The sequence below is a fragment of the Dipodomys merriami genome, unplaced genomic scaffold (assembly GCF_024711535.1).
Source record: "Dipodomys merriami isolate MVZ:Mamm:240054 unplaced genomic scaffold, mDipMer1.0.p SCAF_13, whole genome shotgun sequence".
NCBI classification, from domain to species: domain Eukaryota; kingdom Metazoa; phylum Chordata; class Mammalia; order Rodentia; family Heteromyidae; genus Dipodomys; species Dipodomys merriami.
Genome location: NW_027202604.1, coordinates 6,504,623 through 6,524,778, shown reverse-complemented (window position 1 = coordinate 6,524,778; position 20,156 = coordinate 6,504,623). Strand labels below are relative to the sequence as shown.

The 20,156-nt window shown below is 39.5% G+C and overlaps 1 protein-coding gene across 6 annotated transcripts in view; it reads left to right on the top strand.

The window, feature by feature from the left end:
* The first annotated feature begins 8 nt into the window (after window positions 1–8).
* Window positions 9–20,156, top strand: part of Hacl1 (2-hydroxyacyl-CoA lyase 1) — a 216,384-nt gene continuing 196,236 nt past the window's right edge. For 4 of the 6 annotated variants that reach the window (XM_070018621.1, XM_070018620.1, XM_070018622.1 and 1 more), the window contains exons 1-8: window positions 9–179; window positions 353–457; window positions 5,653–5,693; window positions 8,287–8,367; window positions 10,717–10,789; window positions 12,747–12,824; window positions 16,560–16,654; window positions 19,064–19,176. In XM_070018621.1, coding sequence (XP_069874722.1) covers window positions 99–179; window positions 353–457; window positions 5,653–5,693; window positions 8,287–8,367; window positions 10,717–10,789; window positions 12,747–12,824; window positions 16,560–16,654; window positions 19,064–19,176 — 667 coding nt within the window. In that variant the 5' untranslated portion in view covers window positions 9–98. Of the gene's footprint in view, window positions 180–352; window positions 458–5,652; window positions 5,694–8,286; window positions 8,368–10,716; window positions 10,790–12,746; window positions 12,825–16,559; window positions 16,655–19,063; window positions 19,177–20,156 lie in introns of those variants that run through there. The other 2 variants (XM_070018624.1, XM_070018625.1) reach the window with 2 other exon arrangements.

The window sequence follows — 20,156 nt, the reverse complement described above, 5'->3', positions numbered from 1 at the left end:
CAAGTTTACTTTGCCGGGGGAGCGTGTGTGTGTGTGCGCGCGCGCGCTGGGCAACCTAGCGTTCGCCTTCGGGAGGCCCTTCGAGTTGCTGGTCGACAATGCCGCGAGATAACTTCGCCGAGCCGAGAGAGCAAGAGGTGTCCGGTGCTACTGTCATCGCCCGGGCGCTGCTAGCGCAAGTACGCGGGGCCCCTCGGCGGCGGAAGGCCGGACGAAGGCCGGCGGGGACCCCGGCGTTGTCTTGGAAACGGAGGGGGCGGGGCGGAGCGCGAGACGGTGGTGGGGATGGTGGGAAGGATGCGTCCCGTTGGTGAGGGGCCGGGCGCTTACTCCCCTGTTCTCTGGCTCCTAGGATGTGAAGTACATGTTTGGCATCGTAGGCATCCCAGTGACCGAGATCGCCCTTGCGGCCCAGGAATTGGGCATCAGGTACATCGGGATGCGGAATGAGCAAGCGGTGAGTGTGGACCTGGGGTAAGCAGCCTCAGGGCATTCATGGGTATGGCGCCTAACTGTGGCAGCTTTTTCATTGCAAACACTCAGCTTTGCCCACTATTCTAGTGCATTGTACCTGGCAGTCACTGTTGCGAGTCTTGTGGAACTTGCCTGAGGTTGATCCAACCCAGGTAGCCTGGGTCCAAGTCCTGTGCTGAATTGTGCACTGCCACGTTTGAGTGTCAGAAATGGGATAATTTGAGCCAAGTTTGTATTCCAGGTGGGCAGAGATGTTGTGTGGTTCCCCCCCCCCACACACACACACAACATATTTGTATTACCAGTGCCTGGTGTGATGATGCCTGTACCTGGCCAGGGCTCAAAGAGCACTCGTGGGAGGAATGGATAAAGGCCAAACTTCCTGTTATGCAATAGGTATGGGGGCAAAGTGAAAGCAATCCTTTAAAGCATGAATCAAACTCTGAAGTCTGAAATCCCGGTGTAGTCCTTTTTTCAACACAGAATGTTTTCACTTTTCTTAGAGGCTCATATGGAGACAGGGAAAAGGAATGATGACATTTTTGACAGCCCGTTTTCAGTACTCTCTCTGCCAACCCAGCCCCACTTTTCTCTCAGCAATGCCAGCAAAAAAGGATCAAGACTCTCCTTTGGTGACAGTCCAGCGCAGACTATCTATTCCTGCTTTCCATTTTCATTATTGTCCTCTTACTCAGGCTCCTGCTATCTTTTGTTCTAACTGCCTTCACCTTCTTCAGTGAGGCCCTTCCTCTGCCATCAGACATGAGCACCTAAAGAACAAATTGTGGCTCATTTCTTTTCCTTCCTTCCTTCCTTCCTTCCTTCCTTCCTTCCTTCCTTCCTTCCTTCCTTCCTTCCTTCTTTCCTTCTCCCCCAACTCTTCCCCCCCTCTCTTTCTTATTTTTTTGTGGCTCATTTCTTAGCACATTCCCCAAGTGCTTTTACATGTTGTAGATGATTAGTACATTATTTATTAATCGACATTCCTTATCTACAAAGTCTGAGATGTCTAGTTTTATATGCATTTTACTTTCTTCTTTTCTTTTGTTCTTTTTTATGGGGAGGTAGTTTACAGGGATGGCTTGGTGCATAGTAGGCAAATGCTTTACTACTGAGTTACACTGTTAGCCCTGCATTTTACGATTCTTAGTTTTGCTATGGGAAAATAAAATAATTGAACTATTAATGAACCCTACATTTTGTTGCTGTTCTGGAGGTGATATATCTGCTGCTTTTCTTTACACAGCAGACATTTATTATATATATATATATATATACATATATATATATATTTTTTTTCTAATGTCAGTAGTGGCCCCTGAACTCTAAGCCTGGATGCTGTCCCTCAGCTCTTCAGCTCAGAGCCACAGAGCCATTTCCTGCTTTTTCTGCTTATGTGGTGCTGAGGAATTGAACCCAGGGCCTCATGCATGCAAGGCAGGCACTCTACCACTGAGCCACCTTCCCAGCCCCAGTAGACATTTATTGAGTACATATTATATGCTAGATATATGCAGCATTGGCAGTGAAAGAGAGGGATATAAAGGAATGAAATTGAGTCTTGACCTTTAAGCTAATACAGTCTTGAAAGGTGAGGGCAAAATATACAGAAAAAAAACTTACTGTTAGAAAAATGGAGGAGAAAGGAAGGAAATAGGCTGGACTCAGTATTCCACAGGCAAGAACTGTTTATTGAGATAGAGCAGCAAGGGACACAGCCTTCCCATGGGCTTGGAGATTATGTGCAGAGCTGGGCTCAGGAATGGGGTTTTATGAGGTCTGAGCAAGGAGGCAGCGGTTAATGAAAAAGCCACTAGGTTAAGGGAGGTGGGGGTGTCAGGATTTTCTCTTGGGCCCAGGATGGAATGTCCTGCTGGAGTCAGGCAGTCTTCACTTATCTTTGGGGAGTTGCCTGTATGTACCTGGGAAAACAGGGTGAGGGTCAATTCTTCACTTGCCTCATGTAATAACTGCCTACAATAGCGGTGCACATAAAGAACAGCAGAAGCACAAGGTACATAATTGGTTCTCTTAGATGGAACAGACAAGATTGCCCATAGGAGTAATATGGGTTCATGTTGTATCAGGTTGTTTAAAGGCCAAAAGGAGGTCATAGAGTACTTCTTTAACTGGAAAAGGATCTGAACTTTTCTACAATATAAAGGGTTTTCTAAACAGATAGGAAACACAGTTTGGATTTGGCTTTAGAAAAATTATGTTCATGGTATTGTGAAGTGTAAACCAAGAGTAAGAGCCAAACAACTGACAGACTCCCACTATGTTGGGTACTAGTTGTAGATAGTAAGTGCTTCTGTGAGGGACTTGGGGCTATAGAGTCAGACAGACAACTTTATTATAATCTAGTATTATAAAAGATGAATGCTGTAATTGAGGTATATTTAGGGTGTTGTGAAACCGTGCTCAGCTTAAGACTTCAAGAAAAGCTCCTAGAGATGATGACATCTGCCACTGCCTTGAAGGAACAGTAGGGATTACCAAGAAGGAGAAGCAACATCTTCTGCAGATGATTTCTGGGTTTAAGGCCTTTAGGACTATGTGGATAAGTTTTACTGACTGAAGCTTAGAGAGGGAAGAGCCTTGGAATAGAAAGCTGATGAGTTCAACTTTGAACATCTGAGTTTAAGATGCCTGTGGAATATCCCTACTGTCTATGATCCTTAGACAATCTGAGTTTGTAGCTGTCAAAAGAAGTAGAGCCGGGTGTGGATGGCTCACACCTGTAATCCTAGCCACTCAGGAGGCTGAGATCTGAGGATCATATTTCAAAGCCAGCCTGGGCAGAAAAAGTCCGTGAGACTCTGATCTCCAATAAACCACTAGAAAACTGGAAGTGGCACTGTGGCTCAAGAGGTAGAGCCTTTGCCTTGAGCTGAAGAGCTGAGGGACAGCACCCAGGCCCAGAGTTCAAGCCCCACAACCAACAAAAAAAAAAAATTAATAAATAAAGAAGACTTAGGTGGTGATGGATGATTCAAAGGGAACATGCTCAGAAGGATTGAAGATCATGTTTGTGTCAAATAGATATAATTGAGTAAGATTTGATTATTTTCTTCCGATCCTTAATATAATCAAGACATATGTTGGGCAGCAGGTAGGCATATTGTAAGAAAGTTTCTTATTGAGAACTTACTATGTGCAGGCACACATACATGTACAAGCCAATTTTATCATCCTCATAGTTCTCTGAATTACATTAATTTTATTTTTTTATTTTTTATTTTTATTTTTGTCAGTCGAGGGTCCTGACCTCTGGGCCTGGGCACTGTCCCTCAGCTCTTCAGCTCAAGGCTAGTGCTCTACCACTTGCGCCACAGCACCACTTTCAGCTTTTTCTGCTTATGTGGTGCAAAGGAATCGAACCCAGGGCCCATGCATGTGAGACAAGCATTCTAACACTGAGCATCTTCCCAGTCCCTCATTTTATACATAATTCATTTTACATACAAAAGCCAATGTGCAGAATAATTTGCTAAAATTACACAGTAGAATATAGAGGAACTGGGATCTAAATCAGAAATGTTTATCTTCAGAATCTACTGTGTTAACAGCATACTACTAATCCTGCTTATAAAGTGGAGGTAATTTGGTAGGGAAACATATTTACATATACTTATATGTACATATACCTATATATACACATACATAGATATATATGCATAAGTGTACATGCACATACATATGCATATGTGTACACATGCATATATGTACATATATACACACATGCAAATGTATGTGTACACATGTATATATAGGCACATGGGTGTACTTATATACACACGTACCAATATACACATGTATATATACATGTATACATATATGTCTGTCTGTCTGTCGTGGGACTTGAACTCAAGGCCTGAACATTGTCTGAACTTTTTTGCTCAAGGCTAATGCTTTACCACCCTGAAGCACAGCACTACTTCTAGTTTTCTGGTGCATAATTGTAGATAAGAGTCTCACGGCCTTTCCTGCCCAGGCTGGCTTCAAACCATGAACCTCAGATCTCAGCCTTCTGAGTAACTAGTGTTACAAGGGTGAGCCACCAGCACCCAACCCAGATATGTTTTTTTTAATGATTGTGAAACCAATTACCTCTTGACTTTTGACATATACCAGAAGGCTATACTTTCTGTTATGTGTTTTTGTATATTTGTATTGTGTAATAATGTTCTCAGCCTGCTATATTAAGTAGGTGGTGATTCTTATCATGTAAGTATTCATTTTGCTGTTTTTGTTGGTCCTGGGGCTTAAACCCAGAGTCTAGGCACTGTCCCAGAGCTTTTTTTGCTCAAGACTAGTGCTTTACCACGTTGAGCCACAGTGCCACTTCTAGTTTTCTGGTGGTTGATTGGAGATGAGCATCTCATAGACTTTCCTGTTCAGGCTGGCTTTGAACCCCAATCTTTACATTTCAGCCTCTCAAGTAGCTAGGATTACAGGTGTGAGCTACCAGTACCTGGCATTAAATAAGTATTTTTATTGCAACAAGTATTTTAAGCACCTGAATTTCTTAGAAGTTGTCTTTGTAAATGTGGCCTTTTGTCAGATGAAAAGGGAGGTGAACAGAGAATGGTTGCACAGAAGAGCAAAGCCTAGGTATAGTTTCTTTTAGGCTGTGGTAGTAACATCAGTCTATGGTGGTCTGCACTGCATTCAAGACAGTATTTAAAAAAATAAATCCAATAAGAGATGAGGACATGACTCAAGTGGTAGAGCACCTGCCAACCAAGCAAATAGCCCTGAGTACCATCAAGAAAAAGAAAAAAGAAACAATAGTGTAAATTTCTTATTAAAATCAAGTATGTTTCAGTTCCTTCTTTTTTTTTTTTTTGTCGGTCGTGGGGCTTGAACTCTGGACCTGGGCGTTGTCCCTCAGCTCTTCAGCTCAAGGCGAGTGCTCTACCACTTGAGCTACAGCGCCACTTCTGGTTTTCTGGTGGTTTATTGGAGATAGGAGTCTCACGGTCTTTCTTGCCTGGGCTGGCTTTGAACTGCGATCCTCAGATCTCAGCCTCCTGAGTAGCTAGGATTACAGGCGTGAGCCACCAGCGCCTGGCTCAGTTCCTTCTTTAATATTTGAATTCCCCTCTCTTACTAATAAGTTACCCTCATACTAAAACAATCTAAATATGCTGAATTTTCAAAATTATTTCTTTGTAGGCTTGTTATGCTGCCTCTGCGATTGGATATTTGACTGGCAGGTAAACTCAAGTCTGCTTTATTTCAACTAGTTTTAAATTTTGGAGTAGGACTACTATATCATTCACCTGATAAGTTGATTTAAAAAGATTATGGAAGATGTTATTAAAAGAAAAATAAATTTGGAGCTCTCTGAGGGTCAGATTAGAAGAAGGAAAATACCAGAAAAGTGTTTTAGGGTGGAACTTGTCATTTTACTAAGCGGTTCACTCTCAGTCATCAGCTCATCAGTCTTATCTGCATGTCTCACTATCCTAACCCATCTCATACAAGAAACTTGCTGGGGCTTGCTCCATTTGCTCAGCTTTTTTAAACATGCATTATATGTATATGTTACCTAACTACTCACACTTCTTTATTTACTAAAAGGTTATATCTTTTTTTAAAAAATACCCATTTTATGCAAGAAGATATGACAGAGTAAACAGGACTCAAGAAACAAAGGACAGCCATCCATTTTGTCATATCATTGTTAAATGACTCCATGTTCTTGACCATATATATGATAGATATATGCACGCAATGGAGGGAAGCCAGGAGGAGGAACAGAATAACTGGGAAACGGAACAACATTCAACAAAGGGGCCCATCAGCTGCACTGGACATAGAAGAAAAAGAACTAAGCAACCCAAAGACAGTGATGGGAAGGAAGGAATGAGAGGGAAAGAGGGAACAGCCTACACTAAGCAAAAGGAAAGAAAGAAATGTAATCATCACCTGATATGGAAGAAATAATTTGTATTGTCAAAGCTCATAGAATTCACAAACTTTATAGACCAGGATAATGGCAATTTGCCTTGTGAAGGTTAAAATGTGTTTGTGACTTTAACTATCACTATTCCACAATAATGTGAAATGTGAAATTTATGTAATCACCTAATCTCAAAAAAAAAAGTGAGAGAAGGGATGGGTTAGGAGCGATGGGTGACAAAGTTGTCAGATGCTTTGTATTCATATACGGTTTTGTAGAATGGGAACTTCTTTGTACAACTACTTAAAGATAATAATAATAATAATAAAAGGTTAAAATGTCCATTTAAGAAAACACAGAAATTCATAAGGAAGAAAACTAAAATTATCTATAATCCTACAACTGAGCTGGGTGCTGGTGGCTCACACCTGTAATCCTAACTACTCAGGAGGCTTAGATCTGAGGATTACGGTTCAAAGCCAGCCCGGGCAGGAAAGTCCGTGAGACTCTTACCTCCAATAAATCACTAGAAAACCGGAAGTGGCACTGTGGCTTACGTGGTGGAGCACTCACCTTGAGCCGAAGAGCTCAGGGACAGCCCAGAGTTCAAGCCCCACGACCACCCCCCCCCAAAAAAAAAAATTCCTACAACTATTAGGAATTTGCTATATTTTCTTCCTGTTTTTTTTTTTTGTACATTCACATGTACTTTTTGTGCAGATTTGGACCCTTACTACTGTCTGTACCATACTTTTTCATCTATGTTTTAATAAGTTTTATGTCAGGTACCAGTGGCTCATAACAATGGTCCTAAATACTCAGGAGGCTGAGATCTGATCCTAAATGTTTCCAAGCCAGCCTGGACAGAGAAATCCATGAGATTCTTATAGCCAGTTAACCAGCAAAAAGACAGAACTAGAGCATGTCACAAACGGTAGAGTACCAGCTATGAGAGAAAAAGTGGGAAAACAAGAGTCCATGTCCCATCCAATACCAGCCCAAATAAATAATAAATGAAAATAAATATTTTGTTTCAATAAATAAAGTTAGGAATTCAAGTGCTAAGAAGTATTTTAAAAGCTGGAAGTGGAACCATGGCTCAAGTGGTAGAGCATTAGCCTTGAGCACAAAAGCTCAGGGACAGCACCTAGGCCTTGAGTTCATGCTCCAGGATCAGTGCATTCTTTTTCATAAATTATAATTTTATTGTTACTATTAACAATTTTGCGGAGGAGTTTTTTTGTTGCTGGGGCTTGAACCCAGCGTTCAGGGCCTCACATTTTTAGTTTTTTCACTCATAACTGATGTTCTACCAATTGAGGCACACCTCCAGTTAGCATATTGCTGGTTAATTGAAGATGAGCCTTTCAGATTTTTCTGCCTGGGCTGGCTTTGATTCGTGATCCTCAGATCTCAGCCCTCTGAGTAGCTAGAATTGCAGGTATGAATCACCAGCACCTGGCATTTTTTTTTTTTACTCAATTGCCAAAACTTTGCCCCTGCAATTGGTGATCTGAGCATTTGCCTAGCAAGTACAAGGCCCTTATTTCAGTCACCAATACTGAAAAAACAGAGTGGCTTCTGTATGCAACCAAATTGTGTTAAATATAATAAAAGCAAACTATGAAGAGGTTAGTGAAATACAATGTGCAGATAACATCTTATTTCTTATTAGAAGACTGGTGTAATCTTCTCTCATTAAAAAATATTGTAGCCAGATGTCACCTTTCTTATTGTGAATTTTCTTCCAATTATAGTAAAGGTTGATATGTTCTTCCTTTGAAATCTAGGAAGGTTTCTGTTTCATTCATTGTAACAGGAACCTAGTCTGCAGGTGTGTATTCTTATTGCTCAGTTAAACTTGATCTGCTTTTAATTAATTTTTTGTTTTTTTTTGCTTCTAGGCCAGGAGTGTGCCTTGTTGTTTCTGGCCCAGGTCTTATCCACGCCTTGGGTGGGATGGCAAATGCAAACATAAACTGTTGGTAATCAAATTATTGTTACTGAAAATATTTGCCTAAAATGTCTCTGCATGGTCTTGTTATGTAGAACTGATCTAGATTGTATAGTTAGGACAAAAACAAAAACAAAACCCTTTATAATGCGTAGAACCAGAGAGTTAGAAGGTACTTAACAAAAAAGAGGAGGAGGATGGGAAGAAGATTGGAGAGATGGAGGCCCAAGGATACAAAGTTATGGAGGATGTGTAAGCCTAGATAACTGTATGAATACAGTAGTTAAATTGTACCATATTTAAGAATTTGCTGGTTTTAAGTACTTTTATTACACAAATTACCTACCTGAGATAATGCATATTTCAATTTGTTTGACCGTAGCAATCATTTCACTATGTAGGAGCATATCAAAGTAACATGTTATATGCTTCAAATATATGTACTAAAGAGAGACACTATGAATTCTTTTACTTAGAAACAAACAGTTCAAGTTTTAGGGTTTATATGTATATATGGGTATGAATGTACATATTATTCTGAGTGAAGAATTATATTTTAAAGATCCCAGATTAGGAAAGGAAATGTACTTATTACCTGACATATGTAAAAATAACCCTGCTGTATATCACCTCTAAAACAACAATAAAATAGATTAGAAAAAAATCCCAGCTTAGTATGTAAACATCTTAACCCTGGTTTTGAATGACTAACAATATTTTACCAATAAGATCAGGTTGCAGAGGATTGTGCTCTAATCAATTCATAACATATATTTAATCTTTTTAGTGAGAAAGACATTTCTTTCTCTGGTATTGTGTTTCTCTTATAGTACTGGGGTTTTGAACTAATGCCTTGCTCTACTACTTGAGTTATTCTTCCCCAGCCCTTGCTTTGGTTATTTTTGAGAGAGTCTTGCATCTTTTGTTTGACCATCATACTTGCATTTCCAAAATAGCTGACATGTCACCATGCCCAGCTTTTTTAAGTTAAAATTGGGTACTGCTAACTTTTTATCTGGGCTGGTGTCCAACTGTGATTCATCTGCCTATCAGTGGTTTGGGCCACTGCACTTAGCCTATACTGTGTTTCTTATAATTGGAGTTTTCTTCTTCCTCCTCCTTCCTTCCTCTCTTCCTTCCTCCCCTCTTCCTTCTTCTTTTCTCCTTCTTTCTTCTTTCTTCCTTCTTTTTTAAAATTTTGTACTAGTACTTGGGCTTGAACTCAGGGCCTGGGTGCTGTTCCCTAGCTTTTATCACTCAAGACTGCCATTCTATCATTTAAGCCACAGCTCTATTTCAGGCTTTGTGTGTGTATGTGTGTGTGTGTAGTTGAGATTAGAGTCTCACAGACTTTTCTACCTGGGCTGGCTTTGAACCTCAGTCTTCAGATCTCAGCTTCCTGAGTAGCTAGGATTACAGGTATAAGCACTGGTGCCTAGCTAGCTCTGTTTCTTTTCTTTTTTTCTTAGTCTTTTTCATCCTTATTTACTTTTTCAGGTTCTATTTTTTAAGGATCTTTATATTTGCTACATGATTTTTTTTATGGGGGGGGATTGGTTGTGGGTCTTGAACTCATGATATGGGCACTGTTCCTGAGTTCTTTTGCTCAAAACTAGTGCTCTACCACTTTGAGCTATAGCACCACTTCCAGTTTTCTGGTAGTTAATTGGAGGTAAGAGTCTCATGGACTTTTCTGCCCAAGCTGGCTTTGAACTACGATCTTTAGCTCTCAGCCTCCTAAGTAGCTAGGATTATAGGCGTGAGCCACCAGAACTTGGCTACCTGATTTTTTTTTTACCTTGAAGGAGCAAAGTTTTATTGCAAGAACATCACTCATCTTGCCGTTCCAAATAGAATATACTTAGAAAAGTGTCAAATGTCTCTTTCCTGTATCCCAAGAATAACATATATTGTATAAAAATTCATTTTATGCCATGCTCATGCAATGAATCTGAAAGTCTTAGCATCCAGAAAGGGTGAGGCAAGAATAAGGAAAAAACATTAAGTATACATTTTCTACTTTTCTGCAAGGAAAGATTCTCTCATATTAGGTCGCATCGTAAGTTTTGTGGGTTTTGTTTTTCTGTTTTCCTTTACATAGTGTTTTGCTGGGTAGCCCAAGCTGCTCTAGAAGTCATTATGTAACCTGGGCTAACCTCAAATGTGTAATTTTTAGTCTCCTGAGTGCTGGGTTTATAGGTATGTAGCATCACACTAAGCAATATTTTTTAATTTACAGACTTTTAGGAGGGATGACATTTTCTCTTTGTGTATTTCTTTATCTCTGTCTCTAATATGTATGGAGTTGTTATATATTGGGACACTGAGTGTTTTGCATAACCTCAGGTGTAATTATCTCTTTTAAAAAATTACTATTCAGGCCCTTGATTGTGATTGGTGGTTCCTGTGAACGAAATCAAGAGGCAATGGGAGCCTTCCAGGAATTTCCTCAGGTATCTAATTATAATATTCTAACAATGTAGTTACACAGTAGTAAGAGTTATAGACAAGATGTAGAAATTCCTGTCTGCAAAATTAAAAATTAAAAACCTGAGTTAGAGGGTTATTACTTAAAGGTGATTTTCCTGAATAAGATAAACTGATGTTGGATATTAAGAAAGAGTTTAAGTTGGGCACTGGCAGCCCACAACTTTAATTGTAGCTACTAAAGAGTTGAGATCTGGAAGATTTTAGTTCAAAGTTAGTCTTGACAGAAAAATCAGAGCGAATCCTCCAAAAATCCCCAAAATAACCAGTAAAAAGCCATTCTGCAGGCATGTTTCAAGTGGTAGAGCATCAGTTGAGCTGGGCTTGAATAAGTGGGAGGTCCTGAATTCAAATTGAAACAAAAACAACAAGGTTCAGGCTTGCTTAGGAAACTTCAAAGAAATACTCCAAAACAACAGGTTTTGAACTCTGAAAATAAGGAATCTTGCAAGGCCAAGAGGAGTGGCTCATGCCTGTAAATCCTAAATCATCAGGAGCCTGAGATTGGGAGGACAAAAATTCAAGGCCAGCCCAGGTAAAAAGTTTGCAAGACTCCATCTCAGCAGAAAAAGGGTATGATGGTACACATCTGTCATACTAGCTGTGGTGACAAGTATAAATAGGAAGATCATGGTCCAGACCTACCTGGGCATAAATTTATGACCCTTTTTCAAAAATAGTCATATCACAAAGATACGGCTCAAGTAATACAGCACCTGCCTACCAAGGGAGGAATCCCCTCCAAAAAATAGTCAAGAAGAATGTAGGAATTAAAATATATTTGGATTCTTATCTCCCAGATTTTTCAGAAATAAAGAGTTACGAGAAAATCCTACTTAAAAGAAAATGACTATCACACTCTGAACAAGTCTGTTTTTATTTTCAAAGGAGAAAAAAAAGTATTTCAGAAGTAGAAGAAATTTGAAAGAAATTGCTAGCAAAAAATTGCAGTTTGGGGGCTGGGAAGGTGGCTCAGTGGTGGAGTGCTTGCCTTGGATGCATGAAGCCCTGGGTTCGATTCCTCAGCATCACATAAGAAAAAGCTGGAAGTGGCACTGTGGCTCCAGTGGTAGAGCGCTAGCCTTGAGCTGAAGAGCTGAGGGACAGTGCCCAGGCCCAGAGTTCAGGCCCCATGACCGACCAAAAAAGAAAAACAAAAAACATTGCAGTTTTCAGAATGGCTACAGATGTTGAGGGTGAATTAACACTTAATAGTATAAATATCAGAAAAAGTTAAGAGCAAAGAGTTAAAACCATTAGACAAAATCTGTTGGTAAATCAAGAATCAGTGTGAGACCTTGGTGCCAGTGACTCATGCCTGTAATCCTAGCTACTCAGAAGCCTGAAATCTGAGGATGGTGGTTTGAAGCCAACCAGGACAGGAAAGTCCATGAGACTCTTTATGTCCTAAAATGAGCAAAAAGCCAGAAGTAGAGTTGTAGCTTGAATGGTAGAGCTCTAGTCTTGGGCAAAAGATATAGTGCCCAGGCTCTGAGTTAAATCTCCAGGATTGGCTAATTAATTAATTAATTAATCAAGATGTAACAGATAAACATATATTTGTAGCTGTGGGTAGCTTATTTAAATTTTTAGAAGTATTGTCAGATTCCCTCTATCTATTTGTACTCATCCAATCAGTAGTTTATGAGAGTGCCTGGTTTCCTGTGTGTGGCAAATGTGTGTTACCAAACTTACTCAGTTTTGCTGATTTGAGAAATTAAAATATGGACTTTTTTTGATTAGCTTTCTGAAACAGCCTAAGGCAGAAATTTGTGATTTGAATAGACTTTTGAAAAGCAGTCTTAACCTGCATTTTCTCCATCTTGCTTCTAAATGTATTAGAAAATAGTAACATTTTACCTTCCTTCAGGAGAGTAATCTGATTGTGAGCTGAATTTGACATGATTTTCATTTTCTGAACAGGTTGAAGCTTGTAGATTATATAGCAAGTTCTCAGCCCGGCCAGCCAGCATAGAAACGATTCCATTTGTCATTGAAAAGGTACAGTATTTAATTAGATGAACCCAAGACGTCATACCCTATCGTTAAGCTACACCTCCAGCATTGTTCTTCTTATTCTTAATAGATAAGTGACAATTAACACTATGCCTAGGTTATTAAAAGTGACATTGCTATGGTGAAAAATTGCAACTGAGAAGGATTTCTTGGAAGCTGTGAATAAAGTCATTAAGTCTTTTGCGAAATTCAGTGTTACTCCATGCTATATGACATGTAACTAAGTGCCATAGGCTTGCAAATGAAAACATGTCCTTTAGTTGAAATCCTAAGCTTGTATGCATTTGACATTAACTACCTTGCAACAAAATTATTGATTTCAAAATTGTAAAAAATAAGTGACATTTCTAAAAAACTCTTCATAGGGGCCAGATATGGCAGAACATACTTGCAATTCTAGCTTCTTATGAGGTAGAGACAAGAGTATCATGGTAAAAAGACCCTGTTTCTAAAAGACACCAGCCGTGGTAGTACATGCATTTAGTCTCTGCCATAGAGATAAGAAGATTGTGCTCTGAAGCCAGTCTGCGAAAACTTAGCTCTAGACTCTGCTGAAAAACAAGCCAAAAGACTTATTTAGCTTTAGCATGGTTCAAGTGGTAGATATAGCACTTGTCTAGCAAGCACATGGCTTGCAAGACTTTTTTTTTTTAAACTAAATAAAACACTAAAACTGAATTACATTTTATGTTCACTGTCATCTAGTTATAGAAACAGAAGTAATTTTTGCACAAAGTTTCTATGCCTTAGTTTGTTGTGTTTTTTTTTCTTTATTAAGATGCAGAATACTGGCATCAAATACAGTGAAAACAGGGGTTATACCGTGGGGGAAGAACATAAAAAAGAAAAGAATCACATAGTTCATTATAAGTACATTAAAAACAATAGCAGGAAAGAAAAAACTACTTGTCCCTGTCTTGAGGTACATGTTGCTTAACATTATCTCATGTGGTCATATGTACATAGCCTTTGGCCTTCTCTGCTTGTCCTAGACATGTACTAGCCATTGCAAACAAGGGAAACCATGGGACCTATGTTTCTTTGGGCCTGGCTTACTTCACTTAATACAATTTTTTTCCAAGTCTTTCCATTTCCTAACAAATAGGGCAATGTCATTTTTTCTGATGGAGGCATAGAATTCCATCATATATATATATATATATATATATATATATATATATATATATATATATATATATATATTTCTATCACATTTTCTTGAGCTGATTGGAAACTTTGGCCAAGTAGCACATATAAAATTAACCCTCAGGGGCTGCGAAGGTGGCTCAGTGGTAGAGCGCTTGCCTTGCATGCATGAGGCCCTGGGTTCGATTCCTCAGCAACACATAAACAAAAAGAAAAAAGCTGGAAGTGGTGTTGTGGCTCAAGTGGTAGAGTGCTAGCCTTGAGCTGAAGAACTGAGGGACTGTGCCCAGACCCAGAGTTCAGGCCCCACAACCGGATCCCCCCCCCAAAAAAAATTACCCTCAGAAATCAGTGGCTTTAAGCCGGAAGTGGCACTGTGGCTCAAGTGGTAGGGCGTTAGCCTTGAGCTGAAGAGCTGAGGGACAGCGCCCAGACCCAGAGTTCAGGCCCCACGACTGGACCAAAAAAAAAAAAAAAAAAAGAAAAGAAATCAGTGGCTTTCCTGTATGCCAATAATGAGAAGAGTGCAGCTGAAATTAGGAAAGCAACCCCTTTTGTAATAGCCCCACAAAAAATAAAATACTTAGGAGTTAACGAAAGAGGTGAAGGACCTCTATGACAAAAACCTTAAAAACCTGAGAAAGGAAATTAAAGCAGAACTAACCAAGTGAAATCCTCCCATGCTCCTGGATTGGGAGGATTAACATCATGAAAATGGCAGTACTGCTAAAGGCTATCTACAAATTCAGTGCGATACCTATCAATATCCCAACCTCATTCTTTAATGAAATAGAAGAAGCAATCCAAAAATTCATATGGAACAATAAAAGACCCCAAATAGCAAAAACAATACTTAGTAGAAAGAACAGCACTGGAGGAATAGCAAAAACAATACTTAGTAGAAAGAACAGCACTGGAGGAATATCAATGTCAAATTTCAAACTATACTACAAAGCCATAGTAATCAAAACAGCTTAGTACTGGCACAAGAACAGTCCTGAGGACCAATGGAATAAGACTGAAGACCCAGAAAGATCCCACAGACCTATAGCCACGTAAGTTTTGACAAGGGAGCTAAAGAAATAGAATGGAAGAAAGATAGCCTTTTCAGTAAATGGTGCTGGCAAAATTGGTTAAACACTTGTAGAAAATTAAAGCTAGATCCATATGTATCACCCTGCACCAGAATCAGCTCCAAATGGATCAAAGACCTCGAAGTAAAAGCAGATACCCTGAAAACATGACAGGAAGGAGTAGAGAAACTCTAGGGCTTCTTGGCACAGGCTGAAATTTTCTTAATAAAGACCCAGAAATACAACAAATCAAAGAAAGGTTGGACAAATGGGAAACTGTAGAGCTTCTGCAAGGGAAAGGACATGGATAGCAAGATCAATAGAAAGCCCACGGACTTGGAGAAGACCTTCAATAGCCATGCCATACAACGGACAAGGATCTCATATCTAAAATATACTTACAACTCAAAAAACTAAATCCCCAACAAATCCTCAAAGAACTGCCCAATAAATAAGTGGGCTAAAGACTTAAAGAGAGACTACTCTGAAGAGGAAATAAGCCAATAGATACATGAAGAAATGCTCAACTTCTTTAGCCATAAAAGAAATGCAAATCAAAACAACAGCGAGATTCTACCTCACCCCAGTTAGCATGGCTATAATCAAGAAATCTAATAACAGATGCTAGAGGGAACCCTACTGCATTGTTGGTGGGAGTGTAAAGTTCATCCACTCTGGAAAGCAGTATGGAAGTTCCTCAAAAGACTCCACGTGGAGCTCCCTTATGATCTAGCAACCCCACTTTTGGGCATTTACCCAAATGATCACAAATAAGGTCATACCAAAGCTACCAGCACAACTATGTTTATTGCAGCATTATTTACCATAGCTAAGATATGGAACCAACCCTGATGTCCCTCAGTAGATCAAGAAAGTGTGTGTGTGTGTGTGTGTGTGTGTGTGTGTGTGTGTGTGTGTGTGTGTGTGTGTGTGTGTGTGTGTGTGTGTGTGTGTATGTGTGTGTGAAGTCCAGTGTTCTGTCACTTGAGCTACACTTCCATTTCCAGCTTTTTGCTGTTTAATTGGAGGTAAGAGTTTCGTGAACTTCTATGCCTGGGCTGGCTTTGAACCTTGATCCTCAGATCTCAGCCTCCTTGAGTAGCTAGGATTACAAATGTGAGCTACCAGTGCCCAACTTGTTCATTACTTTTTAAATTATATTTTTAATTCTACACATGTAGAGTTATAATAAACCTTTGGGTGTTTTCTCATATACATTTGCAAAAAAGAGGAACTGGTTCATGTAATCTCTTAGTTCATTAAGACAGCATATTATGAATTTTAAACTCTCAATGAATACTTTCCTACCTCCCCTCTTTCAAACAAAGAAATCTCTTAAAATGTGTAAACTTGATGAAGGACATTTTTTGTTTTCTTGTCCTAAGATGACTAAGAAAATTGAATAGTGTTAATTTCACAGTTGTAAGTTATCTTTCAGTGGAATATGATACTAAGAGCTGAGATTTATAAAAATCTTTTCTTCTGTTTGGAATGAACATAGGCAGTGAGAAATAGTATCTATGGTCGTCCAGGTGCTTGTTATGTTGACATACCTGCAGATTTTGTGACCCGTCAGGTGGATGTGTCTTCTATAAAGTAAGTAACAGTTATTTGAAATTCTTTCTGAAGTTAATATTGTTATAATGCCTGTTATCTTCTTGAAAGAACTGGTCTATACGTTTATGAATTCATGTTTGTTTTTAACCTTTGATGATTTAATAATTAACAGAATCTTTTAATTTTTTATGTGTGTGCCAGTCCTGAGATTTGAACTCAGGACCATGGCATTGTCTCTGAGTTTTTGTGTTCAAGGCTACTGCTCTGCCATTTGAGCCACAGCTCTACTTCCAGCTTTTTTTGGTGCTTAATTAGAGACAAGAGTCCCACAGACTTTCCTTCCCAATCATGATCCTCAGATCTCAGCCACCTGAGTTAGGATTACATTAAACTGAATCTTAGCTGAATTCTTTTTATTAAAATGATATCATTTAGTAACTATTTAGAGACTTTTTATCAAATACTTGAAGCTCCCTGATTTCCACATTTGAAATTCTTCCCCCAATAAGTACATATATGTATCACTACTAGTATAGAATGGATTGTTGACAATTGTCCTAGTGTAAGCCAAAGGATGGAGTGATTGTTGAAAAATTCCTAGGACTCAATATATAAAGTCTTTGTCTAGCTATATGTTATTTTTAAATGTTCCAATAAGGTATTTTGATGATTTGTCCGATCCCTCCCTCCCCCCTCTCCTCTCTCTCTCTCTCTTTCTTTCTTTCTTTCTCTTTTTTGGCCAGTCCTGGGGCTTGAACTCAGGGCCTGGGCATTGTCCCTGAGCTGCTTTTGCTCAAGGCTAATATACTACCACTTGAGCCACAACACCATGTCTGGCTTTTTCTGTTTATGTGGTACTGAAGAATCAAACCCAGGGCTTTATGCATGCTAGGAAAGTACTCTACCACTAAACTACATTCCCATCCTCCCCACCCCAATCCCTTTATTTCTTAACACTGAGTAACCAGAAGTACAGAAGTAATTTTTTCACCCTTGATAAAAGGCTCATTACTTAGACAGTGCATCAACCTGGTACCATTTAATGGATTCCAGTTGCTGTGGACTCTGGTCTACTGGTGATATTTCCTTGATCTTATAAGTGAGCCGTGTTTTCTCCATTTTAACAAATTCTGGAAAGGACTAGAAAAGTAGAAAGAAGTAATCTTTTCTTCTAAGGATTAACTTTTTGTTGTTGTTGGTCATGGGGCTTGAACTCAGGGCCTGGGCTTTTTCTCTGAGCCTCTTTGATGCTCTATTGAGTCACACTGCCATTTCCAGCTTTTTCCGAGTAGTTTATTGGAGATCAGAGTCTCCTGGGCTGGCTTCACACCGTGATCTTCAGATCTCAGCCTCCTAAGAAGCTAGGATTACAGACATGAGTCACCAGCACCTACCTAGATTAACACTTTTAACATTTAGTACTTTCCTGTTCCCTTTTCATGCATATCTTATTTATATATATTTAGTTATTTTTATTGTTTGTTTTGTTTTTGTTCAGGTTCTGGGCCTTGAATTCAGGGATTGCCATCCCTAAGCTTCTCTGCTCAAGGCTAGTGTTCTACCACTTGAGTCACAGCTCCACTTCCAGATTTCTTAGGGGTAGTTTAGAAGCCCTGGCTGGCTTCTAAACACAATCCTCAGATCTAAGCCTTTTGACTGGCTAGGATAACAGGCATGAGCCATTGACACTTGGCTGCATATCTTTTTTTTTTAAGTCCCATGGGGAAGAAACATTTTATTTGTTAATTATTTATTTATTGGTATTGCTCAAGTTTGAACTCAGGGCTTCACTTTTTTTTTTTGTGCCAGTCCTGGGGTTTGAACTCAGGGCCTGGGCTTCTTTTGCTCGGCTAGCATTCTACCACTTGAGCCACAGTGCTAGTTCCAGCTTTTTCTGTTTATGTGGTACTGAAGAATTGAATCCAGGGCTTCATGCATGCTAGACAAGCACTCTAACACTAAGCCATATTCCCAGCCTGTGCATTATGAAGCTTTAAAAATGAATGACTTGGGGTGGGAAGGTGGCTCAGTGGTAGAGCGCTTGCCTTGCATGCCTGAGGCCCTGGGTTCAATTCCTCAGCACCACATAAGCAAAGAGAAAAAAGCCGGAAGTGGCGCTATGGCTCAAGTGGTAGAGCGCTAGCCTTGAGCTGAAGAGCTGAGGGACAGCAGCCAGGCCCAGAGTTCAGGCCCCACGACCAGACACCCCCCCCCAAAAAAAAATGAATGTCTTGATGCCTATAATTGACTTACAATGATTTGTGGGAAAATGCATATGTATGTATGTATAAAGCAAATGTAGTAAAATACATCTAGTTATTGTATCTACATGGCAGGTATATGGAATTCATTGTACTCTTTCTTTCTACCTTCATATGTATTTGAAGTTTCCAAAATAAGGACTTTTAGAGTTACCTCTTTTAATTAACGGAATTCTTTTATTTCCAGGTTCAAGGAGTGCTGCCTGCCACCTCCTATTAGCATGGCAGATACCTCAGCTGTAAATATGGCAGCATCTGTTATTAGGAATGCCAAACAGCCCCTTCTTATCATCGGGAAAGGTAACATTGAATAGAACTCTTTACTCTTGCTAGCCTGTTAAGAAAACTGGTTCTTTTTGGAAGTTGTCTCCATTATTTGTTATTATCTGCCCTAATGTTTGAAATTAGAATAGGAGGTTCTTCATCATAGAATTATCCTTGTATGCCCAGAAATCTCACTGTTAGGGAAAAAAAAATCTCCCATTACTTCTTGGGACTTAAGTAGAATTTTTCTTTTTTTGGTGCTAGTACTTGGGCTCAAACTCAGGGCCTTTGTGCTATTCCTTAGTTTTATGTTCAAGACTGGTGCTCTACCACTTGGTCCACAGTTCTACTTCTGACTTTCTGGTAGTTAATTGGAGATAAGAGTTTCACGGATTTTGTTGCCCAGTTGTCTTGGAACCATGATTCTTGTATCCTCAGCTTGTTTAGTAGCTAGGATTACAGGCTAAGCCACAGAAGAAATCTCTTCATCCAAGGAATCTTTTTTTTTTCAGTTTTTTTTTTATTAATTATTTTATTTTATTTGTGAACATACTGTACAGAGGGGTTACAATTACATGGGCAGGATAATGTGTACATTTCTTACCAAGCATTGCAGCCTCCTCCTTTGTTTACCCTTCACATCCCTTCCCAGCCTCCCCCCTCCCCCCCAATCCCAATCCTTCTCCTTCCCCCCCTTCCCCCCCCCAAGGAATCTTTTTTTGATGGTACTGGCATTTGAAGTTTGAACTCAGTATTTCATGCTTACTCAGCTTGCTCGCTCATGGCTGGTGCTCTACCATTTAGAATTGACAAACAATGTTTGTTTATAGTAGCTATGACAAACATGTTATTATATTAAAATTTTTCTATATTTAGGATTTAAGATAGAGTCATCAAAAGAAAACTAAATTTAAAGGTGATTTTTTTTTCTTTTCTTTTCTTTTTTTTTTTTTTGCCAGTTCTGGGTGCTGTCCCGAGCTTCTTTTTGCTCAAGGCGAGGGCTCTACCACTTGTGC